Source organism: Bidens hawaiensis, unplaced genomic scaffold (assembly GCF_021521415.1).
Source record: "Bidens hawaiensis isolate Kalapana, Puna unplaced genomic scaffold, B.hawaiensis_p1.1 tig00060136_1, whole genome shotgun sequence".
Taxonomy (NCBI): Eukaryota; Viridiplantae; Streptophyta; class Magnoliopsida; order Asterales; family Asteraceae; genus Bidens; species Bidens hawaiensis.
The window spans coordinates 13,876-25,766 of NW_027500841.1; the positions used below are offsets into that span (position 1 = coordinate 13,876).

At 31.9% G+C, this 11,891-nt stretch overlaps 1 protein-coding gene across 1 annotated transcript; it reads right to left on the minus strand.

Annotated features, from left to right (window-relative positions):
- Positions 1–2,870: 2,870 nt before the first annotated feature.
- Positions 2,871–11,114, minus strand: LOC143602936 (shikimate O-hydroxycinnamoyltransferase-like). Its single transcript, XM_077079893.1, has 2 exons — positions 10,707–11,114; positions 2,871–2,903 (listed from the first exon to the last, which is right to left on the minus strand). The coding sequence occupies exons 1-2, from the start codon at positions 11,112–11,114 to the stop codon at positions 2,871–2,873; spliced, it is 441 nt and encodes a 146-aa protein (XP_076936008.1).
- Positions 11,115–11,891: the final 777 nt, after the last annotated feature.

Genomic DNA, 11,891 nt, shown 5'->3' on the forward strand with positions numbered 1-11,891 from the left:
ATCTTATAATAAATTGTTATTTAGTTTAAGTTTTCACATGCTTGAAAAAATTTGTTTAAGTTGAAAAAATGATCATATGTTTGAATGTTACAATAGTCAAGTTTAAGTATCTTTACTTGGAGATTTTCAAGCTTTCAACTCATTTTTTATTTCTTCAATTTAATTATTAAGCATAAAAAATATGTCTAATAACTGTTAGACCATCTTTTCTGATGAGTTTTATTTATAACAAATTTGACCTATGCATTTGAAAACCTATTAAACCTTTTTTTTTTCTTTTTCCATTTTTCATAAGTTGTAATTTATTCTAAACTATAATAATCTTTATATATATTCATTAAAAATCAAAAATTTTAACTATTTCATATTATTTAAGTTGTTTACAATATTTAATTTATCTAACCTGTGTTCACACGAGTTTCTAACCTAGTATATATATATATATATATATGGTTTGAGTTAAAATAAGAAGTTAGATTTTTGTAGGAAGGATAAGAAAGATTTTAGTCAATTGATTTTGAATTTGGACGGTTAAAATTAGTTTGAGAGAAAATCATGTATGAAATAAGGGGAAGGGTATAAAAGGAATAGCAAATATTTGTTGACTTTCTCTCTCCTCATTCAAAGCACATGTTAATTTCCCTCATCATTTTAAAACGTTCATAACTTTTTAATACGACGTATTTTTGAAAAATAAAATCTTCATAATAACGAGTGTTTTTATATCTTTAATATGAGTACCATATTGCTATATAAAAATAAAAAAAATTTAATGGGTTATTTTATACATTGTATTATATGCTTAGGTCATTATGTTTTACGAATTGCGTTTTATGTCAAATTGTGTTTTAACATAGTGTTTTTTTATATAAATGTGTTATTTCATTGTGTTTTAGCATTGTGTTTTTTCATTAACATTTTATCATTGTGTTATAAACAAATAATAAGTTTTCTTTTCATTTTGTGTTTTCATTATGTTTCATCGTGTCTTTCAATTACATGTTTTCCTCACAGGTGTCACAACTCCAAAATCCCTCTAAATTGAAAGTTCAAACTCAGTGAGTGAACATATTATGTTTTCCAAAGTTTACAAATTGTGTTTTCCAATGTCTTTCACAACAATATCCATTGTGTTTTTCAAGTATGCAACAAATTGTGTTATAAACAAAAACGAGATCTAGAGAGAAAAAGAGATCTATTATGTTTGAATCACAACTTTTCCTTGCAAAAGAACTTATGCCAGAACCCTAGCTGCATTGTCGCCCGTCTTTTCCAAATTATCATCACCGTTGACTTTGGTGGTAAAAACACAATGAAAACTCCCTAAACTAGTTGATGGAAAAAACACAATGAATTAGTAAAAAAAAAAACACAATGAACCAATAACAATAACGGACCACCATGATCAGCTCCACCTACCACCAATCCCTCGTCAGAATCTTCATGTTTTGCTGGAAATTTTGACACAGCTCGTCTCCGGTCACAAAACCTAAATACCACCACCGACGTCTTTCCCGGCGGTACGGTGGAAGTGACAGTAGAAGCCAGCTACAGTGGTATTCTACTATGAGATTCAAACCCGATTTCCTGGTGAAGACGGTTTTCGGGTGAGGATGCCAATGAAGAATGTGGCGGCGGCAAAGAAGGTGGCTGTGGTGAAGAAGGTAGAGAAAAAGGATGAAAGGCAGGGCCAGCTCCGAGAAAGCAAAAAAAATTTTGGGCCAAAGGCGAAAATTTTTTTGGGCCTTAAGTAAAAGGAGAATTTTGTTGGGTTTAAACAATTTAATTTTGATATGAGCTTACTTGGTTATAATTTAGGTTATGTAAAAAACTTTTCTATAAAATTAAGATTAAACATTTCTAAAATGAGACTATAACTCATAACCTTTTAGTTGGAAGTAATGCGCCTTTGCCACTAGACCAAACTAGTGATTATTTAATTGAATTTAAACACTAAATATACATATTGTTTTAATAAAAATACATATAATTATAAAAAAAATCGGGCCTAGCGGGGTGTCGGGCCTGAGGCCATCGACCACCCCGCCACACCTTATGGCGGGCCTTGATGAGAGCATGGTGGCTTCGGTGAAAAAGCCGAAAGTGGTGGAGTTGGTGGCTGTGGGGAAGAAGATAGAGAAGAAGGATTGTCAATTGGTTTTTTTTACTTGTAAGATTTTTATATTGTTGGACCAAAATGCGATCCTTCCTAGTCTTTTTAGAAAAATCATGCTTCTTATTTGAACCTAACTCTTATATATATATAATATAACTAGCCGAGTGCCCACGCGATGCCGCAGGTGTCCGAACGCAAACCCTGTGAATCACATAACAATTAATAGTGTTCATGGTTCGGTTTAAAGCCCTTAAACCTTTTAAACCGGTCATCAGTTTGGTTTCACGATCGTTTTTTTTTTACTTTCACTCGGTTGGTTTCAAAATTTTCAAACCATAGCTAACGGTTTGGTTCATGGCTTATGCTGAAAACCGACCATATGAAATCAGACCGAACTTAAATGTTATATGCATTTTAATCTCTTTTATTATGTAGTATTTGACAAGTTTTGTAATATATATTAGATATTGTTAAGATATAATTGAACGAAGTCTTTTTTACTACAAGTAAACATGACTATTCCAACTTTAAGTTTACCTAATTCCAGTTTGATTTTTTATAATCTTCGTTATTGTTATAATTTCGCATCCTAGGTGTTCCATTAATCTTTGCTATTTATGTTGCTAAAATTATCATTTTTTGTATTTTGTTATATATAAGAGAGTTTGTAACGATTCGGTTTCAATTTTCAATGATTCAATTTTGGTTTGAATGATGAAAAATCGATATTAATAGTTGGCCTCACAAGTTTAACTTACAAACCATCAAAAACCGACATCGAGTACACCTACGTAATTTATTAGTTTTTTAAAAATTGAAAAAATTATAACAATATCATACTTAAATTTAAGAGAATAAAATGCTCGATTTTATGGTGCACTTTTTTACAAAAATATTAGTGTACGAATAAATTATGGTCGTTTAAAAATCATGGTGGGAAGTTATTTTAAATTAAAATTGAAAACATAATATGGTTAAAGATGAGGGGGCAAACTTCTAAGTTAGGTGAATTGTGTTTAAAAGACAAGTTTACCCCTGTTTTCACATGTTTTTTTATGCATTAGCATTTGTAAACTCTTAAAATCAAGTGTCTTAATTTACCATTGTCTCATGTATTATATATATAATAGATTGTTAAGATATAATTGAACAAAGTCTTTTTTAATACAAGTAAACATGACTATTACAACTTTAAGTTAACCTAATTTCAGTATGATTTTTTATAATCTTCGTTTTTTTATAATTTCACACCCTAGGTGTTCCATTAATCTTTGCCATTTATGTTGCTAAAATTATTATTTTTTCCTATTTTGTCATATATAAGAGAGTTGGAACGATTCGGTGTCAATTTCCAATGATTCAATTTTGGTTTGGTTGACGAAAAATAGATAGTAATGGTTGGGCTCACAAGTTTAACTTACAAAACATCAAAAACCTATATCAAGCACCCCTACATAACTTAAATTGAAAAAATTATAACAATATCATACTCAAATTAAAGAGAATAAAAATCTCGATTTTAGGGTGCCCTTTTTTTACAAAAATATTAGGGAACGAAAAAATTATGGTCGTTTAAAAATTGTGGTGGAAGTTTGTTTAAGATTAAAATTGAAAATATAATATGGTTAAAGATGAGGGGGCAAACTTGTAAGTTAGGTGAATTATGTTGAAAAGACAAATTTACTCCGTTTTACACATGTTTTTTTTATGCATTAGCATTTGTAAACTCTTAAAATCAAGTGTCTTAATTTACGCTTGTCTCATGTATTATATATAGTATAGATAGTTAAGATATAATTGAACAAGGTCTTTTTTTATACAAGTAAACATGACTATTATAACTTTAAGTTAACATAATTCCAATATGATTTTTTTTAATCTTCGTTCTTTTTATAATTTCACACCTAGGTGTTCCATTAATCTTTGCCATTTATGTTGCTAAAATTATTATTTTTCCTATTTTGTTATATATGAGAGAGTTGGAACGATAAGGTTTCATTTTCCAATGATTCAATTTTGGTGTGATTGACGAAAAATCGATACTAATGATTAGGCTCACAAGTTTAACTTACAAAACATCAAAAACCACGATCGAGCACCCCTACATAACTTATTAGTTTTTTAAAAATTGAAAAAATTATAACAATATCATACTCAAATTAAAGAGCATAAAAATCTCGATTTTAGGGTGCCCTTTTTTTACAAAAATATTAGTGGACGAAAAAATTATGGTCGTTTAAAAATCGTGGTGGAAAGTTTGTTTAAAATTAAAATTGAAAACATAATATGGTTAAAGATGAGGGGGCAAACTTTTAAGCTAGATGAATTGTGTTCAAAAGACAAGTTTACCCCTTTTTACAAATGTATTTTATGCATTAGCATTTGTAAAACTCTTAAAATCAAGTGTGTTAATTTACTCTTGCCTCATGTATTATATATAGTATAGATTAAGAATTTTGATGTCACAAAAGATTTTGTTAAATATTTTATTAGTTTTTTTTATGTAGATGATTTGATGTTTAGCTCATTATGATGTCTTGGTGTATCGGTTCTTGCTAAGTTTGTTGATGCTTAGACGGGTGTTGTCGTTGAAGCCGGGCTCCGAATTCATTCAATAATATTATGTCACACAGTGCTAACTGGATGTTGACTGGACATTCGCTGAAGCCACTGTTGAAGCTGCTTGAGCCAGCTGTGGTTCAGGTGAACGGGGCTTCAGCGAATTATCTGATTCTTTTTTATTTTTTTAATATACATAATAATATAACTAAAAAACTATGTATATAATAAAAAAACATTAAATATCCTAATAACATAAAAAATACAAATTAAAAAAAAATTGAACATCCTAAAAATATAAAAATATTACAAATTTAAGAATAAAAATACAAATTTATTTCCGATCTCCGCCGCCTACTACTCTTTACCTTCGTTCTTGATCTGCTTTGATTTTCTCGAGAACAAGCGCTTGTTAATATTACAAAGAACTTTAAGAGCATTCCTAATCTATCCCTCACCCCATTTCTATAATTACATTAAAAAACACTACATTTCTCTCTACTGTTTAATTAAATAATAGTTTTTACGCTTTTATCATTTCAGTTTTCTCTCTCCATCCTATAATTTACAAAAAAACCACTACCTTTTTCCTAAATTTATAAAAAGTTATTACATTTTTTCTCTCCACCCTATAATTTATATTCACAGCTCCTTAAAACTCTATCATATAATTTACAAACTTCAATAAGAGAAGATTTAGAAGATGAGATGGGAATGCTCTATTCTAAATAAATCATAGTCATGGTTTGCTTAAAAATTACAAGAAACATCGAATAATATGACGACTTGTAAAGGGATAGATAACCACCACATGTCACTTAACTATGCTGAGTCATCACTTAGGAAGACCACCACACACCTCCTTGTTGTGACACTTTTCTGGTGTACTGGCTATGGTGTGATGCATCACACTCAATAATTGTATCTTCTTGACTTCTATGAAATATGAATTGATTTATTATTGCCTTTTTCTTTAATAAAATTAGATCTTTCTAGTATGATATAATAAATTAATAAAGGTGGGATTTTATTGATAAAAATGATCTTAAAGCATATTATTAGTCTTGCTTTTTATATCTTTAATTAATCTGGTTACCGCTGTAAAAGTTCGGATTAATCGAGAATGATTCGGATTAATCGGATTAAAATTTATACGTAATGTTTGAAATATACATATACTAGATTTTATCCCTCGTATTACGAGGGTTATTTTATATTATTTGTTTTTAATATTTATATATATATATAAATATATATATTTGGATTTTAATTTTATTTATTGTAAGAAAGTTAATAATTAATATACTTCAGGTTTGATGATAAAATGGTTTCACAAATACATGATATGTTATAATTCAGTTTAAAAGCTATCTGGGTTTGGTGATACCCATTACCCGTTTATTTTCTTTATTATAAAATTGTTTCTTAATTATAAATAATATATTTTTTAAAATAAAATAGGATACTAATTTTTAGTATATCCCTATTTTATAGGATTTTCATATCAAATATTTGATGAGACTAATTTTTAATATAATGAGATGTTATTGTAACACCCCGACCAAAGGCGGATTATACATCGGGGCGCCACATATTGTTTCATTACTCGTGACACTATTGGGTGTCAATATTTAATAAATACATTCATTCGCGCACGCGCAGAGTAAACATAAGATAACATAAATCATCATAAATCAATATATTATAAATCATAATATTCGAACAGCAATAACTTGTCTTGATACATTTTAATCTAGGTTCAAAATAAAGAAAACTTCCTACGTGTCCTCGAACTCCAAAACAGCTACTGCAAACCTGAACATGTGTTAAAATAAACGTCAAACACTTGCGTGTTGGTGAGAAATCAAGTTTAATACAATACATAGATAACAATAAATCTGCGCGCAACACGTGTATGTCTGGTGTTTAACAATGGTGTAATCAGACTTGTGATCAAGCCTAAATAGATCATAGCTCATAGTTCAATCCGTGCTCCCAATTGAGCACAAAAACAAGAAAACATCTGTGCAAGTGTAAACAAAAAAAAACCGTAAACGATAGGTCTCCCGTGTTCATCTAATGGATCCATGAAAACTTCGGAATAGGCCGAACAAAGCGGTTAATGATACACACATACAAATAAACAGCCAAGTAAACGTCCTCAACACATGGGATACTGCGCGACTAAAGTTCATAAACAAGTTTAAGACTCTAAGTTTGTACGAACACATGAACATCCCAAAACATTAAAAATAAAAAGGGATTAGGTACGAGATTACTCACTTGATAAACGATGCGGTGTAAGATAAAGCAAGAACCAACTTTAAACAAGCACAAGTTAACCTATAATTAAGATTATTGTTTTAATGATTGGTTTTAAGTCTTGATTATAAGTTAGCATAATTAATAAGTAAGTTATTATATATAATATATATATTATCGGAAAAGCAGGGCAAAACAGGGAGGAAGACGGAGGCAGAGAGGAGGACGGCAGAGAGAGCAAGGAGGAGGTTAAATTAAGTGTTTGTGTGTGCAGTGTTAAGAAAAATAACATTATTATTTATAGAGAAACCCTAGGGAACACAATCCCTAGAAAAAGGGGAAAAGATCTCAAAAAACAAAAGATTCCAAAAGCAAAAGATATCAAAAGATATGGCAGCGGCAGGGAGCAAGATAAAGCTGACAGGGAACAGTAAACAGGCATGGGCGGGTCAGATAAAGGTACTGGTCAGGCATGGAAAAAGCAGATCTCAAAAGATAATGTCAGTCACTTTTTCTGTCAACCAATGGGGTTGGTGCGCATGCTGCGCCGAAAGTAACTTTTCAGACATAAGATAGGTCAGGTCAACAACACAGAAGATAAGATATCACAAAAGCAAACGGCTAGATTAAACAGAAGAAAACTCAAAGGGTTTAGCGCGAGAAGGCTGCGCGCGAGAAGGCTAAGGCGCGCCGCGGGAAGAATCACATTTCTTAGCGCGCCGCGGGAGGAACTACAATTCCTAGCGCGCCGCGGGAAGAACTAGAATTCTTCGCGCGTCGAGGGATGAACTACGATTCTTAGCGCGCTGCGAGAAGAACTACAAATCCTTAGCGCGTCGCGGGAAGAACTACCGTTCTTAGCGCGCTGCGAGAAGAATTACAATTCTTAGCGTGCTGCGAGAAGAGTTCGTCTCGCGTATCGCTGGAACAGATGGTCTTCACGCAGGCTTCCTTGTAAGGAGTCTGGCGCGTGGAGCTGCGCAGACAACCTTAGGCGGGAAGAAACAAAGGACAAGGAGAGGAGAAAAAGAAGGAAACAAGGCTTAAGGGCGGGACGGCGACAAGAGGGAAAAGAAGGCGGAAAGAGAGAAGGAGAGGGACGGGACGGCGGAAAGAAAGAGAGAGAAAGAGGCGGGAAGGAAAATATATTATTATTATTAAAAGTAAAATATAAGTATAAATAAATATAAAGTTATAACAGAGAGATCGGATAAAAGAAACGGGTACCTGGGTCGGGTCGGATCGGGTCAGATGTCACAGTTATAACCCGTTTAAGAGCTATCTGAGATTGGTGAGATTTTTACCCATGAATTCGGGTCAAATGCGTGAAAAGCTTTCATTCACAAATAAAGCAATCTGATGACTTGAGAGAATGGTTGTTTTACATTTTTCGTTTTTTAATATTTATTTTTTGGATTTTAATTTTCTATATTGTAAGAAAGTTAATAATATACTTAGGGTTTGATGATGAAAGGGTTTTGTAAATAAATGATATATTATAACTCGTTTAAAAGCTATCTGGATTTGGTGACCCATGACCCGCTTATGTTTTTTACTGTAAAATTGTTTATTAATTATAAATAATATCTTTTTTCTTTTTAAATTGGATATTAAATTTTAGTATATTCCTATTTTATAGGATTTTCATATCAAATAATTGGTAAGATTAATTTTTAATTTAATGAGTTGTTATAACCCGTTTAAGAGCTATCTGGTTTTGGTAAGATCCATACCTATGAATTTGGGTTAAATCAATGAGAGGCCTCCATTTAAAAATTAAGCAATCAAATGGCTTCCATAAAAGGGGGGAGCGACCACATCGCGACACGTAGGATTTTAGGGTTTTCGTTTATATATATTATAGATTATAGATACATCAAATACCATATATAAAATTTTCAGTTTTGATCGATTTCGATCAAACATCGATTAATCGATGACTATTCTGTCGCAGGCATGTATCAACATTGTAATATAACTGTATCACCTCAAAATCAGGGCGTGTTTGGTTTACTCATCACAAACACAGTAGAAGAATTTTAGAACTTAAAACAATTACGAATTGGTTCACTATCCGTTTTGTCATATTTGGTAGACCAAGACGTCACACCACTAATCACCTAACTCATCTTGAAACGCGCATTAAAACGGGTTAGCTTGCGCGGGTTAGTTTATAATAAAAACCTTTAAATCACTAGAAAATAATAGTTTGCCCTTTCAAAAATCATTCACTATAATGCAACAAGGATTAAATGCAACAACTATGTAACTAAATTTATTGCCCATTTATTTGAATGACAATAACAGTTTCATAGGAAGTGATACAAACTTTTATACCACTTTATTGTTGTCATTTTTTGTTACATGCATACAAACATATTATTGAAATTTTACAAGTCATACACACCAAATATTTAATAAAATCTATAAACAACTAGTTAAACAATCATTTATTGTTGCGTAGAACAAGTAGCGAAAATGCTTCATATGCTGGGCTTCCAATCCAACGATGATCGATATGCTCCCATTGTTTATCGGGCTTGGTAACATATTGCACCTACCTGCTGATGGGATTCGTGCTGCCCCATCCAAAGTTGGCATCTTGAATTGGAAACCTAGCCTAATTATTTATTCGAAAAGAAAGCATTCGAGATAGGTATAGGATATGGTGATATACCTGTTTACCTGACCCAGTTGCCCAATATAACATATACCATATTTATTTTAAATATATATGCCTAACAAAATTTTCTTTCTTTTTTTTTAATTATTGTTTTTATACATACCCAATAAATATTGAGTCAGATATGCCTAACGAATATTTTTAACAAACTAACAGGCATACCGAAAGCCTACAAGTATACCCAATACCCAAGAGGTAATACCTGATAGGTTTTGGGCCAATAATTAATAAGTGGGTATGAAGTAATTGGGATTACCTAAACCATTTAGGCATGTAAACCAACCAACCGAACGAGCGCGAATAGAGGCATGTGCATGTTCATTCATTTAACTTTAAACAAGCACAAACACTTAAGCAGACAAATATTTTTGCTCATGTTTGTTCGTTTAACAATGAACATGTCCGTATTTTTTAATGCTCATTTAAAATCTATTAATTCATATTAGATTAGTAACATAAGCGAGCAAAAAAAAAATGAACACACTTGAATGAACACAAAGAAACAAATATAAAACATGAAGTATATGATCCATCTAGAATTTTCCCCAAAAATGAAAATAAACGAACATAAACAAACGTTCATAAACAAAACATGTGTCCATGTTCGTTTGTTTAACTAAATGAACACAGACTGTTTATTCATGTTCATTCGTTTATTAAATGAATGAACATAAACAAACTTCACACTGAACACTTCTCATTTCACTAAACATTTGGTTCGTTTATAGGTCTAAGAACATTCGCATCCCCTCCACCATCTCTAAATCCAAAATTACATAAAAAGACATTACATTTTCTCTCTCTTTTTTAATTAAATAATAATTTTTAATACCTTTATAATTGCATTTTCTCTCTATTTCACTCACAACCACTCTGAATAAATATTAAAAAATTATGGGAGATGAGTAGTAGTTATTTAAATATACAAAAAAATCATCGTATTTTTCTCTCGTGTACTCACGACACCCTAAATTATAAAAACCTTAAAACCCCACTCATAAAATTTAATGGTTTAGATGTGAATGCTTTAAAGCCAGTTCCAAACCCGACCTATCATCATCCGTATTTTAAAAAATATAATAATACCTGCGACACAAACAAAGGACAAGACTCACCACCACCTTTAGAGTAATCAACCATAGGAACAAGTTTCACAAACTCAATTCTCGGTGCAAAGTCACCAAAATCATCGAGCATGCGGTCACACTCGGCTTCCACAAACAACGCGCCTTGTCCTTGACAATCGATCTCAATACGCCCATCGTGGCATTGCTTAAACCGCCCTGCAGCCGGGTAGAATGTTACCAACACCCTACTCAAAGAGTCCTTCATTATGTTACTATCAAAGAAGTTGTGAGCACCATTGGGCCGATAAAAATACAACAAAGGTGGCGAAAGATTCGGGGCCGTGAGGTCAAGGCTAGAGTTCCATAGGTTATTGTTGGTGTCCTTTGAAGGTCTCACTAATGTTGATTCTTTGATCACTACCTTCATTTTGATCTCACTATTGAAGTGCACATTAACTTTTATTATTGAACAATAGTTGTTCGATAATATTGATAAATGAATGATAAGGTGAGAAGTTGAGACATAAATAAATGCATGAAGTTGAGATATAAATATTGTGTATTGAAAAATGAAATGATAAGAGAAATAATAATGAGTCAATCCAAAAGACAAAACTACCCTTCAGCCTTGACAAACCAAGTTGTCGTACTGGGGTTTGCATGATTTGGTTCGATTTGGTTATTAGCCGAAGCTTAAACCTAAGTCATCGGTTGATTTATTTTATTAACCATTCGTTTTCGGTTAACTCGGTTTGGTTTTTCAGTTAGTTTTTTGGTTTTTGATTCGGTTATTTTTAGTTAACAGTTAAAATCAAACATGAGATAAAATTTTTGCTTAGAGGTAAATGTAATAAAGTATAAAAATATGAAGTTGAGACACGTAAATACATGAAGTGGACACGTAAATATATAAGTACATACATGAAATTGAAATGGATGTATTGTTTTTATTTGAACGGTGAGCCACCAAAAGTGTTTACCCAAGTGGTGGGGTCCGCTGGATAACCCAGGAAACGAACCTCTAGGCACATTAAGTTATGAAACATGAAACAGGAAATACATTAAATTGCGACAAAAAGGCAATAAATATATGAATGATTTGTTTTAGTTAATTTTGGTTAATTGAAGGTACTAGAAAAATCGATAATCTATTGTCAGCGGTTTTTGGTTCGGTTTTTAATTCATTTTTGATTTATGGTTCCGG